This window comes from Colletotrichum scovillei (assembly GCF_011075155.1).
Source record: "Colletotrichum scovillei strain TJNH1 chromosome Unknown Contig00004, whole genome shotgun sequence".
Classification (NCBI taxonomy): Eukaryota; Fungi; Ascomycota; class Sordariomycetes; order Glomerellales; family Glomerellaceae; genus Colletotrichum; species Colletotrichum scovillei.
The window spans coordinates 1,302,514-1,318,656 of record NW_023336262.1 but is presented as its reverse complement, the minus strand read 5'-3'; the positions used below and the strand labels follow the sequence as shown (position 1 = coordinate 1,318,656).

The window sequence follows — 16,143 nt, the reverse complement described above, 5'->3', positions numbered from 1 at the left end:
TGCCTTAGAGCTGGTTGTAAGATGAGGTCCGAACGAGAAGGTCACGACGAGGACCTTGCCGCAAATGCGCTAACATGAGAGACAAGCTGATGGAAGACAGGAAACGACACAAGTATCTGTCTACAATTGATCGCCTGTAACGAATTTACGAGAACACCACCTTGAACCGACGCAACGAGAAATGGGTCAGCGAAAGCAATAGGTCTGTGTGAGCTCATGCAGAATCGATGAGCCGCACTTTCAGTTCGTCTTATCTCCAGCACTTCCTCCATGAAGAACAAGTCGGTCACGCCGGTTAAACTGAAACCCTACCTGCAAGTGGCCGCAACGTCCGCGCGTGGGGGAAAACGTTCCAACCCATGGACAAACAGACCGGGGATGACCAACCAATCATGACGAGACGGGATTGACGCCTCGCAATTGTCCAATCCTGTCACATCCAGTGCCTTGCTGACAACCGGGGGATTTTAAGGACTGAGATGGTCTATTTATCCTACTGGACAGGCACCCATGAAATCCCTCGGTCTTGGAGATAAGCGGGTGGTGAAGCCTTGTTCGTGACGGATATGCGCTATCTTCACGAGCTTACACGATACTCATTCAAGAAGCCGAGAACCAGTTCATGTCATGACATCGGAAGTTTTATCAAGGAACATCTATGGTCTATCTTATCAATAAATCTTCTCTTCCTCTTCTGAAAACGATGAATTGAGTATGAATTGAGGAGTGGGCCATTCTAACCGATCCAAAATAGTGATCCACAGAACAAAGCAGGGTGACAATCATTCAAGAGCCAAGCTTCACTCCACGTTGGGAGCAATGACAGTGTAGTTCCTCCATCCACCATTGTCCCTCGCAAATTCCGTCGCCTCATGATGCTCATCCAGGGAGAAAATCTTAATCTCCGCTCCGCTCTCCCTCCCGATCCTCAACTGACCTCCCTCAACCATGCGAACCAGCTGCAGCAGCGTCGGCCGCTCACACATCCACTTGCCGATCAACTTCAGATTCTTAAGCCCAAACACAGCATACGGTATCGTCAGCGTCTCGCTCGCGCCGCCGCTGAGAATCACTCTTCCCTCGCGCTTCAGGGTGCGCACAGCGGCCTCGAGGTACGGCGGGTTCTTGAGCTCGCCGGGCGTCCAGTCGTTGAAGACATCGGCTCCGGCCCCGTTAGGCGTGGCCGCGAGAATCGCCTGCGCGTCGATGTTGGCGTCGCCAGTCATCACCACCGTCTTGAGGCGTGGGTTATCGCCGAGCTTGGTGCGCATTGCTGCGAGCTTGGATTCGCTTCGGCCCAGGGCGATGACATTTGCGCCGACGGTGAGGGCGACTTCGACGGCCAGACCGCCAAAGGAGCCGCCTGAGGGACCGATGACCACGGTCTCTGCTACTTTGATGTCTGCTGCCTCGAGGAGGGCTCCTGCGGCGACGGAGTAATGCGCGATAGAGCTCAACGCCGCAAAGTCGTAGCCAAGTTCACCGATGAGTCGCTTCTCGTCAAGGGGGTAGACGTTCTCGAGAGGCACCTTCTGAAACTGCTGCAGCGAACCATCACGCCACTCCTTCATCAACTTCTGTCCCGCGTCGCCCACGCCGCCGAGGTGACCGATCATGACCATGACGTTGACGGGGTCGTCGCGGCCGCGGGTGGTGGCGTCAACGTAGACCAGATCGCCCGGCTTGACACGCACGGCATCCGGGCCGACGGCGTGAACGCGGCCGATGGCGTTGGGGTTCGGTACGAAGGGCGGGTAGACGTTGAGCTGCGGTAGCTTGCCGGTATGGGCTAGGTGCGTGTAGGGCACGATGGGCGCGGCGAGAATTTTGACGACGACTGTGCCTGTGGGAGCGTCTGGGATGGGGAGGTCGATTACCTCAAGGGGTTTGGAGTAGGATGAGAGCCAGAGGGCTCTGTTGCCTTGTGCGGAGCTCATCTTTGATATAGTATAAGATGAAGATGCGTGTAAGTGGACTTTTGGGAGGACTGAAAGGTTTTGGATTTCAGGTGATTGATGTAGTCGTTCGTCTCGTCTTTCTTATACGCCGGTACATTTCGACTGAATGCGGTATGTTGCTGGGTTTTATAACTCCTTTAATCATGGTCGATAGCTAGGGGCTGAAGCTACGTTTCTCGGACCTGATGATGATGCCGCGTTCCCCATTTATTCAAATGAGGAAACCGGTGGCCGAAGCTTTCGGCCCAAGGAGAGGGCTGCAATCCGTCAATGGCCCCCCACTTCAAAGCACCGCGCGGGAGGGGCACTCAGTGGTGACGGAATCGAGTGCCGTGGAGATCGGCGGGCCGTTGGAGGACTGTGGCACGAAACTCAATTGCCAGCTAGCACGACTCGGGTTTGGGACGAGACCAGGGGGGCTTGGCTAGTTCCATTGTCAGTTTTGACCTTATATCGCCTATGCCCCAAAGATTTTGGGCCAGGGAGCTTTCCATTCTTACAGTCTTGAGGTGTTGCAAGCTGCGGCAGAGAGGACGGGCTGGAGTGGACCTGCATTACGGTATTCGTGGACAAGGTACTTCGGTTTCGGCCGGACAATGTGCGTCAATGTCCTTCTGATGGCCGCTTATGTAAGACGACCAACGACATGGCATCTTGCTCAACGTCGGTTTGACCTTAATGACGTTTATCCTACATTAATTCACTCTCAGTTTGTCATCGACTGCTTTACTCATTCGTATCAACCATCCCATTGGTTGTACAAGTCATGATGGTCGTCAATCGGAAAGGACGAAGCAACTCCGAGAAATAGCAACTTCAAGGAATATTCTTCGCGCCTCGGCATAATCGGAGAATTACCCCCTTGCAGCGGAAACGAAAGTGACTTAAGCTAGCCTCATGCAAGCAATTAGAAGCTATTGATTTGCGAAGGATACATGTTCAGCGCTTGTTCTTTGCTTGCCTTCAGCCTTGAGTATCCCACGGGCCGAACATGTAGAGTGCCACCCCAAATTGACAAAGGTCCTAGACATATATGACGGTTTGTCTTGAACAAACAAACAGCCACGAAAGACTCAAGGCCTTTGTTCGATCAAGGGAAATCTTCAATAACTATTCTCTTGTGCCATGTTGCTGCCTAGCGGTCTGGCTTTCGGCAACGCTTCTGTGTGTATCATGCCTCTCCAAGAGATGAGGGGTCAAGTTCCTCCCCACGATCGATGGTCTTTAAATGAGGCCCTGGAGCATAGCATCATATGAGGCTTTGTCACATCCTATACTAGGTTCCAGGTCCAGCTTCCTCAGCTGAGGTTCGGATGACCTTGGTATGGAAATCTTCAAGGAGAAAAAAACTATTCGGGTACAAGGCCCCTCTTGTCAGCTCAAGAGAACAATTGTCCGTTATAATAATTCCGGTTTTCGCTAATTTGGCTACTCTTTAGAACGCACAAAGTGCTCTTTCTGCTCACATCTCGTGACAAAGGTGCAGCTCATCTCATCAATGCCTCAACAAGACGCCTGAGTGAGATGAAGTGAAGGATGAATCATCGAGACTGGAATACACACCAAATCATTACCTGAATACTTCAATACCGCTACCAAGCGACCTCATGGACGGTGTGAGAGAACGCACCTTCCGCTTCATCACAGTATAGGGCTGTTGGCCAAAAAAGGTATGTTCTTGACCCTGGGCCCTTTCCCTTTCCCTTTTCCTTTCACCTCTGTTTGGTCTTTTTTTTTCTCGCGCGCGCACAACATCACCACCGACCATCCATCACATTTTATGCCCGTAAGACTTTTATCCCAAATTTCCATCTCGCCTGGCCTTTCAGATTATTAACACTCATCTAGTTGCTTTGGCCTTTGCGCACTTTTCACAAACAGTCACCATCACCACTACTATCATAATAGCCCCTCGCTCATGGGCCCAGATTGCCTCAACGGGCACAACGCCCAACCCCAGCCCTCTGCGCCAAGAGTTCTTGGTCAACCAGCAATCCTCCCCCCGCCCGGCTCCCCCTCCGCCCTCTGCCGCCGACTTCCCATCCCTCACGGGATACACTGGGGAGGAGGTGAAGGAGGAGGAGGGGCAGAATCTCGCAGCCTCACGGGCTGAAAGCCCTTGCCTTTCTTCTTCTTCTTCTGGCCCCGTCTCGGTGGTGGGAGGAGCGGAGGAATTTGTTGTTGCCTCTTCCCTTTTGAGGGGGAGCAATTACCCATCTTCCTCTTCTCCTCCAACCATCACGATCCTCAAGCGTGATACTACCACCACCTCCTCTTCCATCGCCGATAACACCGCCGAGATGGTCAACCAGAAGCGACAAGAGAAGCTCGCTGCGAAGAAGGCGGCGGAGGACGCAGCTCGTCAGTGGCTGCTACCGGAGATTCCGGCCATTTCGGTGGTCGGAGGGTCTTCAACCGCAGCTTCTGACGTGGCTGCTGATCCTGCCGCCATCGACGCGGCCGACGTTCCTCTCCCGGCGGACGAGGAGAAGGAAGACAAGGGTAAGGGACCGGCGATCCCGACCCCGACCGAAGAAGAGGTGACTGTCGCCTCGTCCGAGGCTTCGGCTAAGGACGAGGCGCTCAGAAGAGCCATGATCGCCTCGCTCGAGCGAGACCACCGCGCTGGGTAAGTCTGAGGCTCATCGAGATGCGGAAGAAATAAACAAAATTGCTGACTTTTCTTTCTTTCTTCTTCCTACCCAGGCTCCTCTTGAGGAGAGAGACCCATAACTTGTTCCTCCATGTTCGTGAGGGCACGATGATCGGATGTCATCGCGACATCGTTACCTCCGAGGCCACCAAAATGGCGGAGCTCCTTCCTCCTGCCGACGAGGTAAGTTTACTATCGAGGTTCTATGGAAGATTGCAATGGTCTAATATTTTCGGTTGATGAACAGGACGGCAAGACCCACCTCGACCTGAGCGACTGCGCGATGGCGTACCTCAGCCCGGTCATCTTCTTCATCTACAACGGTGGTAAGTAACTATCGGGACTTCCTTTCTCAATTACTTTCTAACTCGAATGTTGGAAGATCTCCCCGGCCACCGAGTAAACCGGGATTGTATCTGGGACACCCGTCCTGTCATCAACAACGTCATGTTCTATGGCCCGGCGTATCGCTTCGGCGTCTCGTCAATGCTCAAGAGCCAGCTTGACAACATGGAGGAGGTGTACGAGATGTACCGCGTCGCGTTCGGCGGCCGGTACTTTTACTACCAGATCAAAGACTTCGATAAGATGGCTGGATTCGAGGTTCCCTTCCGGATGGCGCTTATCCATCTGTACCTCGACAACCCCCTGAACGAGGAGCTCAAGCCCATGAAGGTGGCTTTTGCCAAGGTGGCGACCGTCGTGCTCCCCTTCCTGCGCCGCCAGCCTAGCTTCAATTCGCTGACTCAGAGTCTATGGGAGGGCCTTCCGTTTCCCTGGCGTTCCGAGTGGGAGGAGTTCTACTACGAGGGTCTGCTTCCCGACTTCCCCAAGATCTTTGACGAGAAAATGGAGTGGGTTGAGGAGAAGATTGATGAGAGCCGCTTCTTCTACGAAGAGCCCACTGACCCTCATGGTCCGTCCTCGCGTCCTGCCTTGTCTGGTCCCGCGATGGTTCCGTTCTACCAGGAGTCCGTCGACGAGATGTGCCGTCGTCTTTCTGGCTTTGGCATCAATGCCGGCTACTCGTTCACTGGCTAAGATGGCAGTATCCACCGACCAAGTACCGAGCTTTGGATTTCTACTCATCTGGATGGTACAGCCCTTTCTTGCCTTTGCTGGATACTCATCAACCTTTGGGATTCACTTGGGATATCGACATTCTCGCGATCGTGCTTCAACTCGGATTACTTCATTTTGGCATCGCGGACGCGGACCTTTTGTCTCTCAGCATCGGCCACCAAACTTCCCTTTCTTGTTACGATTACGGCACTCCATCATTGCGTCTTTCGACCTTCTTGTTTATCCGTGGCAGGGGCTAGTACACGGACGGATGGCTTGACTTGCTCCAACCATCTCGCAGATTGGACCTCCTGCACCAGTACTTTCACGCGAATGGATGATAAGACATGAATCCTTCGGTACCTGACAGGTTTCCTTTCTTTTTCTATCATGTCTGGGGGTGTGTGAATGGGACGGGACCTTGGAGGAGGTACCCTTTCACCGGTGGACACCCTGAACTGAGATTTTTGCTTGCTGGTTCTACTGTCACTTTTTGTTTCTTGACATGGTCATCCACGTTTACGGTTGCGGTTATGGTTATAAAAAAGCAGATACCCTTTCGATCTTCGGTTCTGGGACAGCTTCATTCACGATACCCCCTGGTTTACGAGTCTGGAGTTGAGGGATTTCGGTTTACGGATTATCGGATGCATGAGAACTCGGATGCTCTCGCCTTCAAAAGAAGGCCCTAATGAAAAGGGATCTGAGCACAAGATGAAGCAGTCCCATGACGTGACGTGAATGTGACAATCCTTGCTGTGAAGAGTGAGGTACTCAGTGAAGAACCTAAGAGTGAGGTGAGATGAGGGTCAATCTGAGCCACAGGGAAGCCACCTGCACCGTCGCCCCGGCAGTGGCTGGGCCCAGCACGTTTAGTGCTGATTAGCCTTATTTTGCAAGCTGGGGCCTCCCGGGCCCGTGTCTTCACCGCTGAAGATGGCGGGGCAAGGCGAGAACCACCGCCGCGAACGTGTTCTACCGTCTCCATCCTCTGTGCGTCGTGGGTGGGAACCTGCAGTGGTTGAAGGTTTCTGGCGTTTTGCTTGGCCCTTCACAGGCTCACGGCCCTCTGTACCTGCCGTGGTGTACCCCTACAAGGCACAAAAAGCCACCAGCGGCCCAGCGGCCCAGCGCTCAGACTGGCGCCATGGCAGTAACGGCAGTAACTGAGGTGATGGGCAACGGCGCTTGCGGGCCCCGTGTTTAGTGTCGGCCCTGCCCTGCCCTGCCTCCCCTCAGTCGCAACAACCGGGTGGCTGGTTGGTGTTTTCGGCCGGGCTGGGCAGGTTGCATTTTGCCATGGTGATTTGCTGCTAATACATAGTGCTGGGTAGTCATGGCAAGCATTCTATTTAATAAGTGGTGCATCTTGGTTTCGGGGGCGCCGCCGATCTAAAGAGGCGTTCGCTTATTTTGCAATCTATCGATAATTAAAGAATATCCAATACCACCTTGCCGTTTGGAGAAGGAGAAAATATTATCACCACTCGATTAATACCAGGGTCCAAAGGGAAAACCCACCAAGCGGCACTTACACCAAAACGACAGACTTTACACGGTGCTACGGCACGGAAACAGCAAGGCCACCCACAGTATCACACCCGGCTCTTGCGAGGAGGGACACCTTCACGATGTCACAGTACGAACCTTCACCCCAACCTCGCCGACGGGGAGGCCAGTCCCTCTTCCCCTACAGCAACAGCAGCAGAGCCTCAGCCCAGAGCCTCAGGAGCCAGTACAGCAGCAGAGAAGCCCAGACGGCGCACCTCGTCCAGCTCATTGAGGAGTTTCGCAAGGGGGATCCCATCTACGAACCTGTGCCGCCCACCCCGCCACCCAGAGCCCCGGGACGGCAGGGGAGTCAACGGAGCCAGAGGAGCCGGAGAGTCGTTTCGCCCTTTGTGCGATTTCAGTCACCTTTGGAGAGGTTCACATCATCACCCCTTGAGCGCTTTACATCACCTTTGGAGTCGTATGCTCCCAGAAGACGGGCCAAGACGCCGCTTTCTACTCCCGTGGTGTATGATATGCCCACTACCGCCGCCACCAACACCCAGCAGCAGAACATCGTCTTCCCCGCGGCGATACCAGAAGAGACGCAGATGCAGACGAGGCAGCAGTCACCACCGCAAGAACCTGAAATCGTACCTGTGCCGTCCATCATCGCCAACGAGAGCACGGAGTCGGACGGGCAGAGCTTCGACCTGGACGGATTCCCGATGCCGCCAGACTTTACGGGCCAGGAGTACCTCACTCCGGTCGAGGAGGTTGAGGACTGGGTCGATTTGGAGGAGACGTCGGGCAAGGTGTACGCCTTTGACCCGGCGCGCTCGTCGTCTGACCCGGCTAGGGACGATGATGGGTCGGATTTGGATATCCCGTTCTCGGATGACTCTACTTTGAGAGGGGAGGAGCCGCCGTTGAGCACGGCGCTTCATGTGTATCAGTCAATGTACACTGGTGAGGGCGTCCTGGGCGGTGTGCATTCGGCTGCTTTGGATGTTGTCTATGATGCCAAGAGAAGACGACAGTCGCTGTTTAGATGGCTGTAAGTGGAGTGTGTCTTTGATGTTGTCAGGTGGCTAACGATTTTGTAGGCATGTACAGCAAGACATGATGAACTTTGACGAGTTCACTGTAAGTCTTCATCTCTCAAACGACCGTTCTTGGGAGACAAGTACTAACTCTCGAGCAGAATGAGATCTCTCGCGCCCTCTCTGAGTCGGAGCAAAATGACATCCGCAAGCTCCTCTCTGATGTGCGGAAAAACTACTCCAAGACTATCCGCACCTCTCGCGACACGACGGTCAAGCACATGGATCCCAGCCACCTCGAACTTCCCCTCCAACGCGGAGGAGATCAAGCCAAGGGCTCGGCGACAGGAAAGCGTTCCGTGACTTGGCTCTGCATCCCGTACTTTTCACTTGAAGAGTACTCTGGACTCCTGGCCACTGGGAACCCGGGAGCATACCCACCCCTAACGCTGCTGCAGTTAGCGTTCTCGAGGAACTCGCAGAAGCGGGATATGCTTCAGGCGACGCGGCAGATTGGCAACGGAGGGAAGGATATGTGCTTCCACATTCGACAGCTGTGGTGTATCGTCCTGGATAATTCGCTGCTCATCACCTGCGGTTCCATGTACGAAGAGGCCTTGCGCGGCGAGACTGTCACGACCACATCTGAGCCAGCGAGAGATCCAACCTTGGGCGCAGATACTGGACGGATACTAATCCAGCACGGCGAGTCTGTGATGTGGTCGTTTCCTCTCGAGGAGTGCAGAACCTGGTTCGCTTTCATTGCGCACTTTGCCGATTTCTGGCCAAAGGCGGTCCGTTTCCACTTCAATGGTCGTCTTTTGACGGAAGCGCGCTGGTGGAAGGTGCTTCAATTCGCTAGGACCTCGCGCAGGAATGTCGTGATCAGCATGGAAACATGGTAAGTCTCCGTGAACTCGCTCCAATAAGAGCATTGGGTTGATAAAATCATAGCACACCACCACAACTACCGCCAAGCGGCATTTTGAGGCCTATCAAACAAGGCCTGAGCTGCAACGCTGGACAATCGTCCGGTGGCTTGTATCCTCCCAGATCTTCAGCTGGGAACCGGATGAGCTTCCCGCCGGGACAGTCCAACAAGACCAATGAGATGTTTCACGTATTCAGCTGGGCCGAAGCAAGACCGCCCAGCCCAATGGAGGGTCCCAACTTTATCGTCCTTCAGAAACAGCTGTCCGAAGTCGAGGAGTTCCTGACGGCCGAGACCAACGGGCCGGACCGGCGAACGTATCTGGAGGCTGAGATGTCGACGAGAAATGAAGTATTTGAATACCTCGAGCAGCAGGGGACGCGGATGCAGGATACGAAGAGGTCGTGGAAGAAGCAGGATTATGACGAGCGTGTTGATATCTTTAACGCGGCTGACTCTTTATTCCGCTTCTTCTTGCCTCCATTATTTGATGGACCGACAACGGAGAGGTTTTGGGGTGCCGTGATGAACTTAATCAGAGTAAGGCTCTTGTTGGTCCCATAAGCCTCCATTAGATGCTAACAGCTTTTAGATTCCTCAGCCCCAGACCACCGAGGGTGAGTCTCATCCAAACAACCTCGACAAGACACGCCGCGAAGCGGTCTACGCAAATGCCCCCACGGTCAGAAAAGCACTGCGCCAAATGGCCCTCCCCGTCATCGCCTTCAAGAGCATCCTGTCCCACGCCGAACCCACGGACCGGGTGGATATCGACGTTCCGCTGGAGCTGATCCGAGCCTGGCTTCATCTGGTCATGGGCCTGATCTACGCGAGTCACGAAACGCACATGTGGGAGGACCATCTGGAGGTGGCAGACACACTGGTCAAGAACGGCATGAAGCACATGATGGAACGGCTGTCAAGCCTTAACCTGCTGGAACGGTCTTCCGTCCTCCCGCTCGAGGTGGTGTCCCTGATCAGCTACGGTCTCTTGTCCAACACGTCTGGAAAGTATGCGGGAATTACAGACACTTATTCAGAGTATCTCAGATCATTGGTAAGTTTGGAGTGACTCGTGGTCTGTGGACTCGTTACTTTTGTATCATGCACTGACATTGCGGGCAGGAAAACGAGATTGCAAACGGGCAGTCGGACATCTCGTACCAGCAACGCATCAACTTTTTGCGCCAGGAGCTAAGCGTGATTAACCGCGCAATTGCAGCGCAAAACAGTGTCTTTAGCTCTATCCTAGCCTCTCGTCAAGAATGTTTATCCGCAGCAACGAAGCTTCACCGTTCGGCTCGAACTCAGGTCGCCGCAGCCAACTACCGCGAAGCGGCTTCCCTCAAGCCTCATTTGCGAATGGGCAGAAGCAGCGGCAGACATGGCGCCGGCGATGACGAAGACGTGCAGATGCTGCTGGAGCCCATGGTCATGGCTGCCAGTGCAGAGGTGTCCGACTTTTACAAGCTTCCGTCCACGGATGCGGCCGGCTTCAGGGATCTCCTGGCGGCGGAGTGCACGCAGCTTCTGGAGCGGCGGAGCAGGGACTTTGAGGAGTATGCTGAACAAGCTGACGTTTTGGAACAGACGGTGAGTGCCTTGGTGTTCGAGACCGCTTGTGACATCTTAGATTCTGGGATAGGGACGCTAACGGGTCGAACTAGAACCTCAACAATGCCGCGGTGACCAAGGACCGGCAAGAGCAGGCGATTTACGCCTTTACTATTGTCACCATTATCTTTCTGCCTCTGAGCGCCGTCTCGAGCGTCTTCGGGATGAACTCTAGCGACATCCGAGACATGGAGGCCGGGCAGTGGTTGTACTGGGCTACCGCGATACCCGTCACCATTTTAACGATTGTGCTGGGTCTGTGGTGGATGGGCGAGATGGGACACCTCGTCGACTGGGTGCTCCGAAAAGTGCGAGGCGACGACAGACTGGGCACAAAGTTTCCTGCTTCATCGTATAGTGGCGGAGACATGTCCGAGAAGCCTGGCTACCAGCAGCATGCTGGTATCGAGGTCGTCAATGCTCCGCGGGCCGTGTATAGTCGGCCAATGTCGGCCAAGCAGAGCTTCACGAGGCGGCTGGATAGACGACGAAGCCAACGGACGTGAGTTTGCAGGACGCATACCGCGGTACGCCTCTGGCAACAGCACGACACCACCAGCTACCTTACACTACATGACGGCCCTTGTCTGACAAGTGCAACTGCCTTGGATCGAAGCCAGGAAGCTCGGGGGCACCCGAGCCGGAGCCAGGACCCTGGGTGCAAGGGTCTTCTTTGTGGAAGTGGCTGGGCCTAGATTGTCGGTTTTTCGACTGCCGGCTGCTTCACGAATCACCAAATACACTCACCCAAGGCATGTCAAAGATTGGGCTGCCAGTCTTGCGCCGGCAGGATGGAGACGATCGATGGATTGGGGATGGGTGGTGGTTCATCGGCTTGGCATCGTGGGATGGGCGCCCAACGGAGATTTGAGGCCAGCTAGCCCTTCCGCTACTTGTCTACCGGCATACACGCATCAAAAGGTGCTCCTAACCTGCAGAGGGGGAAGTAGATCTGAGAGAAATGTTGCCTCCTTTGCAGCCCAACGAACAGAGCCGGACACAGACGCTACGCTTGGGCAAGGAAAAGGAAAAAGAAGGTTGGGACGAGAAGGAAAATGGAGCGGAGACGTGCGACTGCCAGCTCACACACAGAACCCAATCTGACAAGCTCAGCCCTGCAAACCCCACGATCAGGGGTGGCCCCAGATGGCCCAGATATGGCCGAGATGGGGGAGGGAACTCAAAGGATGGAAGCGTTTTGGAAGATTCCCCGGTTGTGGCCTGGCATCCCCAGCCTGTTGGGATTGGGGTGCGGGCTATTGATGAGAGGGCCGCGGAGAGATATGCACGACGACACAACAATTACGATAACATCCTTGGAATTTTCAATTTTCCGTCTGACGGACAGGACCAGGTGTCGGACGCAGTGAAGCAGTGCAGAGTGCCCAGAGTGCAGCTGGAGATGCAGGGCGGCTGTAGTGTTTTGGGCGAATGAGTGGTCTGGAAGCTCTGCCCTTCACTTCTGGTGATTGCTGGTGCGGCGCTTTGCGATCAAGGAGGGAGCATGTCGCGCACAGCTTAGCTCTTTGGAAGGTTTGGATAGAGAGCTCTCTATTCTCTCTGTTCTGAGCATCTGAGTGGTTGGGAATTTGGGGCCGAGGGCGGGAGGAGGGACTGGACGTGCCGCGTGCCCAGTGATCCCGGTCAAAGTACGCAGTTCGACGGAGTACGTACCGATGGTCGACCGCCTCGGAATTTTACAACTTGATTTTCCCAATTTTTGGCGTGACGTGCCCGCTGGCGTCATAAGGCCTCAATTGCCCAATGGCGCACCCTTGTCTGCCACACGATGGGAAGGAAGGTGCCAGGTGACAGCCGACCACCTCCCCTCCCAAACGAGAAGACGGAGGGCGGGAGAATTTCCCATGGCAGGTGCATCTATGGTACGGTGCTAAGGAACAGGAAAGAGGAGGGAGGGGAGCGGAAGGGAAGGGAAGGATGGGATGGGATGTTTTGGATGGGTTGAACTTGATACTGGCGCAAAAAGGTTGGAATCACCGTGGTCCATGATCCATCTGGAGTTTTAGAATTGGAGTTGTTGCTGCACAGTACCTGTTAGATACCTTGGCTTTAGATACCATTTACCCAATGAATGATTGTACTCTGTATCCATATGCAGTAAGCATGTCAAGCAAGACCCGTCCAGGCTGTGTTTTGCGTGCGCCTCTCCCTCACTTTCTCGAATATCCAGTCTCTGTTCTTTGGGGCCCAATAGTTCTCCATACCCGTGCATACTCACATCCACTCTTGCGTGCCCGTACGTGCGTCCATCTGGCATCTCGGCGCTCCCGTCCCGGATCTGCTGTGGGCTTTTACGGAGTGCTGTAGTGCAATCCGTAGCTTCGTCGTCCATGTGCTTGTTAGGCGGGTTTGCTTCTCTGGCTTGGTTGTGGCTTGGTACGGATAGTTGAACCCGAGTGGACGGAGTTGAAGGGGTAAGATAGATGCAAGGCAGCCTGGCCTGCGTGGATGTCCCCTTCCCGCTGGGCAGTGGGCGGTTTTGACCTTGGGCTGACACACACACCCAACCAACCAACCTGAGAAGGGTGTGAGAGGTGGTGCATGATAATACCGCAGCGCAACTCTCTCACAGGCCAATTTTCTTGGTGTTTTCCCATTAGTTGGTTTGCAGAAGGAGGGGCAACTGCCAGGCAGGCAGGTAGGCAGGCCCAGTCCAGTCACCCCTCCCCCCTTCTGCGGGAAGCGACGAGGACCTTGATTCAACCTGCCATCTGCCAACTCCCCGTCCCCTTCCCTTCCCCTTCCCTTCCCACCCCCGTGCATACCTTCCTTGCAGCCGAGCCAGAGAGCCTAGACTCTTCGTTGTTGGTGTGGGATGAGTGTTATATGAATAGCGCATCTCCCGCCCGCCAACACTCCAGACGAAAGGGACCGATCCTGTTCTTCTCATTCCCACCACAATCACAATCATAACTACAACCCGCCGCCGCCGCCGCCGCCGCCGCTGGCTTACCGACATTTTGACACCGCGACACCTTTACTTAGCTCCAACGCTTTCTTCTCTCCCACCCGTTCGTTCGCCACTGGCTCCCTTTTTGTGCCTACCGACTTTAGGTAAGGTAGTGTAGAAGAAAAGGCCAGCCCACCCCGCGCCAGGTGATCAACATCTGATTTTCCCTCACCCGGTCTTTGCGCTCTGCACATCACTTGCACTTGTGTCGCCAAAAAACGGTCTCTTGGCGGATCGCATTCCCGCATATCGCAACTTGCACATCCCTCGGGTCGCAACACGCAGCACACGCAACACTTCATCCCATCCTCGGGTTCACGACGCATCCTGCGTCTACCCGCCCGCCCGCAACTCAAAACCAACCGAAAATAACCAAATTCCTACCAACTTTTCCTCTCGGCATCGCGACACTCGCACCGAGAAAAGTGTAGGCCACCGAAAGGCGCACAGTCAAGAAACATCTATACGTTCAAAATAATCCCCTTGGCACGAATCCAGCCGTCCAAAATGGGTACGAGTAAGCCCCAAAGTACCTGACGTCAACGTTTGTCGCAACGTTCGTGCCAGGTCTAGATAAGTACAAATGACTAACCATGCATCTTACAGCCTCGTCAAAGGAATACTACGAGTATCACCACCATCACCGCCACCACCATCACCACGGCGCAAAGAAGCGCCTCTATCTCGAACCCCCCACCAACGGCGCCGTCACTGTCCGCACAAAGAAGACCACATTCATCCCGGCCCGCGAGCCCACCCCGCCTCCCATCATCGTCAAGCCCGCCCCGCCGCCGCCCGTGGTTGTCAAGCCTCCTCCGCCTCCCCCACCGCCCGTCGTTCTGCCCCTCCCGCCTCCGCCGCCGCCGCCACCCGTTGTCGTTCCGGAGCCCCTACCCCCCATCGAGGTCATCGCAGTTGATGTCGAGCCTTCGGTTAAGAGCAGCAAGTCGAGCAGGAGCAGCCGGTCGAGGAGCCACAGCCACTCGCGGAGAGGCAGCCGCGACAGGGAGAGGGATATCAGAGAGGTGTACGTTGAGCGGGAGAAGCTCGTGCCCGTCCGGGTGCCCTACCCAGTTCCCGTCCCCGTCGAGCCTCGTTACGAGACGTTCCGCTACGTCGAGGGCAGGAGGTACTCGCCGCCCAGGATGCTGCCGCCGCCCCCGCCACCTGAAGAGGAGAGGATGAGGGTGACCATCTCCGACCGTAGGAGGGAGAGAGAGTACAACGACTACAGCTACAGGCGGTGAAGCCTTCATCGTTGTGATTTGACTTGGGCCTTGTTTCCTGGTCCTATGTGTTTGGATTGAATGTTTGGAATATGCTTTGGGAGGTTATTTGTTTGCTTTGATACATGTCTGGCGATGATTTAAGCGGTTTTGATCTCGCGGCGTTACCAGGTTTCTTGATACGATGAGACGGTGCGACGCCGCTGGGATGGGGCCTTTCTGATATTTATGAGTTCACGTCTAGGATGATTAGTTTGGGAAAGCGTTTACAGCGAAAGCGGTGCTTGGATATATGTCATGATAGAGAGATACGTATGATGATTTTCTGAAATGACGGCCGCTTTTACAATTGCATATTCCAGTCCCGTCTTCTTGACTAGCTCCTTTGATGCTCTCAACTGGTGCTATGGCAATATTTCGAGGCTGACCCTGTGTCTGACTGTATGCTGCCAACTTACTCAATCCCCATGCGATGTGATGCGTAGCGTTCATAGCTCGCCACGGCGCTTGCTCCCATAGGTGCCAACAGTGTAGTTGAGGCGTCTCTTCATCATGATCAATCATCCGTGGTTGAGACTACTTGCGAGATGTTGATTGTTTTGAATGAGACCATGATTCAAGGTTACGTGAGTCGAACTGTACGCTTCGGACTGGCTCTGCGAAGGGAGTGTAGAGTTAGTTCATGGACTGGCTTGGACGGAGTCAGCTCCGTCCCAGTTCACTGGCTGTCAATAGTTGGGTGAGGCGCATGTTCATCGCAGTGGACCTTCAGAAGGTCGGAGTCTACATCCTATGATAGTCATTTCGTATAAAATCACAGCAAATTTACATGTGAAATGTAGGGCGGTGATGTCTTTCCGTTCCGTCTCGCAACCGCGTGAGATGGACGTGTTTATGCATCCCAACTCAGTAATGGAGTATAATGTCAGATAGGCTGGTGTATCATGTTTGATAATGCCTTGACCAGATACAGAGAGAGAGAGAGGCAAGATGACCTTTTCCTTCTCTGTCGCGATGTAGACTTACCGTGTAATCTTCTCGCCAATATCAACCTCATAGGGGATCTAAATCGACTACGCGTTCAAGACTGCGACTACATGGCGAGAGAGGCATGTATATAGCCTAACCTTTCGTGCTCTGCCGGACACCATGTGATGTAGCACGCGGTACTTTCACCCTTCATCACGGAGTCGA

General features: G+C 54.4%; 3 protein-coding genes across 3 annotated transcripts; 2 read left to right on the top strand and 1 right to left on the bottom strand.

Moving 5' to 3' along the window:
- Positions 1–800: 800 nt before the first annotated feature.
- Positions 801–2,039, bottom strand: HER10_EVM0005358 (uncharacterized protein; the record flags this gene model as incomplete). Its single annotated transcript, XM_035474979.1, has 1 exon — positions 801–2,039. The coding sequence occupies exon 1, from the start codon at positions 1,935–1,937 to the stop codon at positions 801–803; it is 1,137 nt and encodes a 378-aa protein (XP_035334936.1). The 5' UTR covers positions 1,938–2,039.
- Positions 2,040–4,258: 2,219 nt separating this feature from the next.
- On the top strand, positions 4,259–5,668 carry HER10_EVM0007840 (uncharacterized protein; the record flags this gene model as incomplete). The annotated part of the gene is made up of 4 exons (XM_035477383.1): positions 4,259–4,587; positions 4,665–4,794; positions 4,859–4,937; positions 4,994–5,668. 4 exons carry the CDS (start codon positions 4,259–4,261, stop codon positions 5,650–5,652), a joined length of 1,197 nt encoding a protein of 398 aa, XP_035335116.1. The 3' UTR covers positions 5,653–5,668.
- Positions 5,669–7,304: 1,636 nt separating this feature from the next.
- Positions 7,305–14,970, top strand: HER10_EVM0001136 (uncharacterized protein; the record flags this gene model as incomplete). The annotated part of the gene is made up of 10 exons (XM_035470892.1): positions 7,305–8,221; positions 8,271–8,310; positions 8,369–9,108; positions 9,162–9,678; positions 9,731–10,195; positions 10,264–10,731; positions 10,806–11,190; positions 14,330–14,556; positions 14,611–14,796; positions 14,827–14,970. The coding sequence occupies 10 exons, from the start codon at positions 7,305–7,307 to the stop codon at positions 14,968–14,970; spliced, it is 4,089 nt and encodes a 1,362-aa protein (XP_035334626.1).
- Between the last annotated feature and the right edge of the window lie 1,173 nt (positions 14,971–16,143).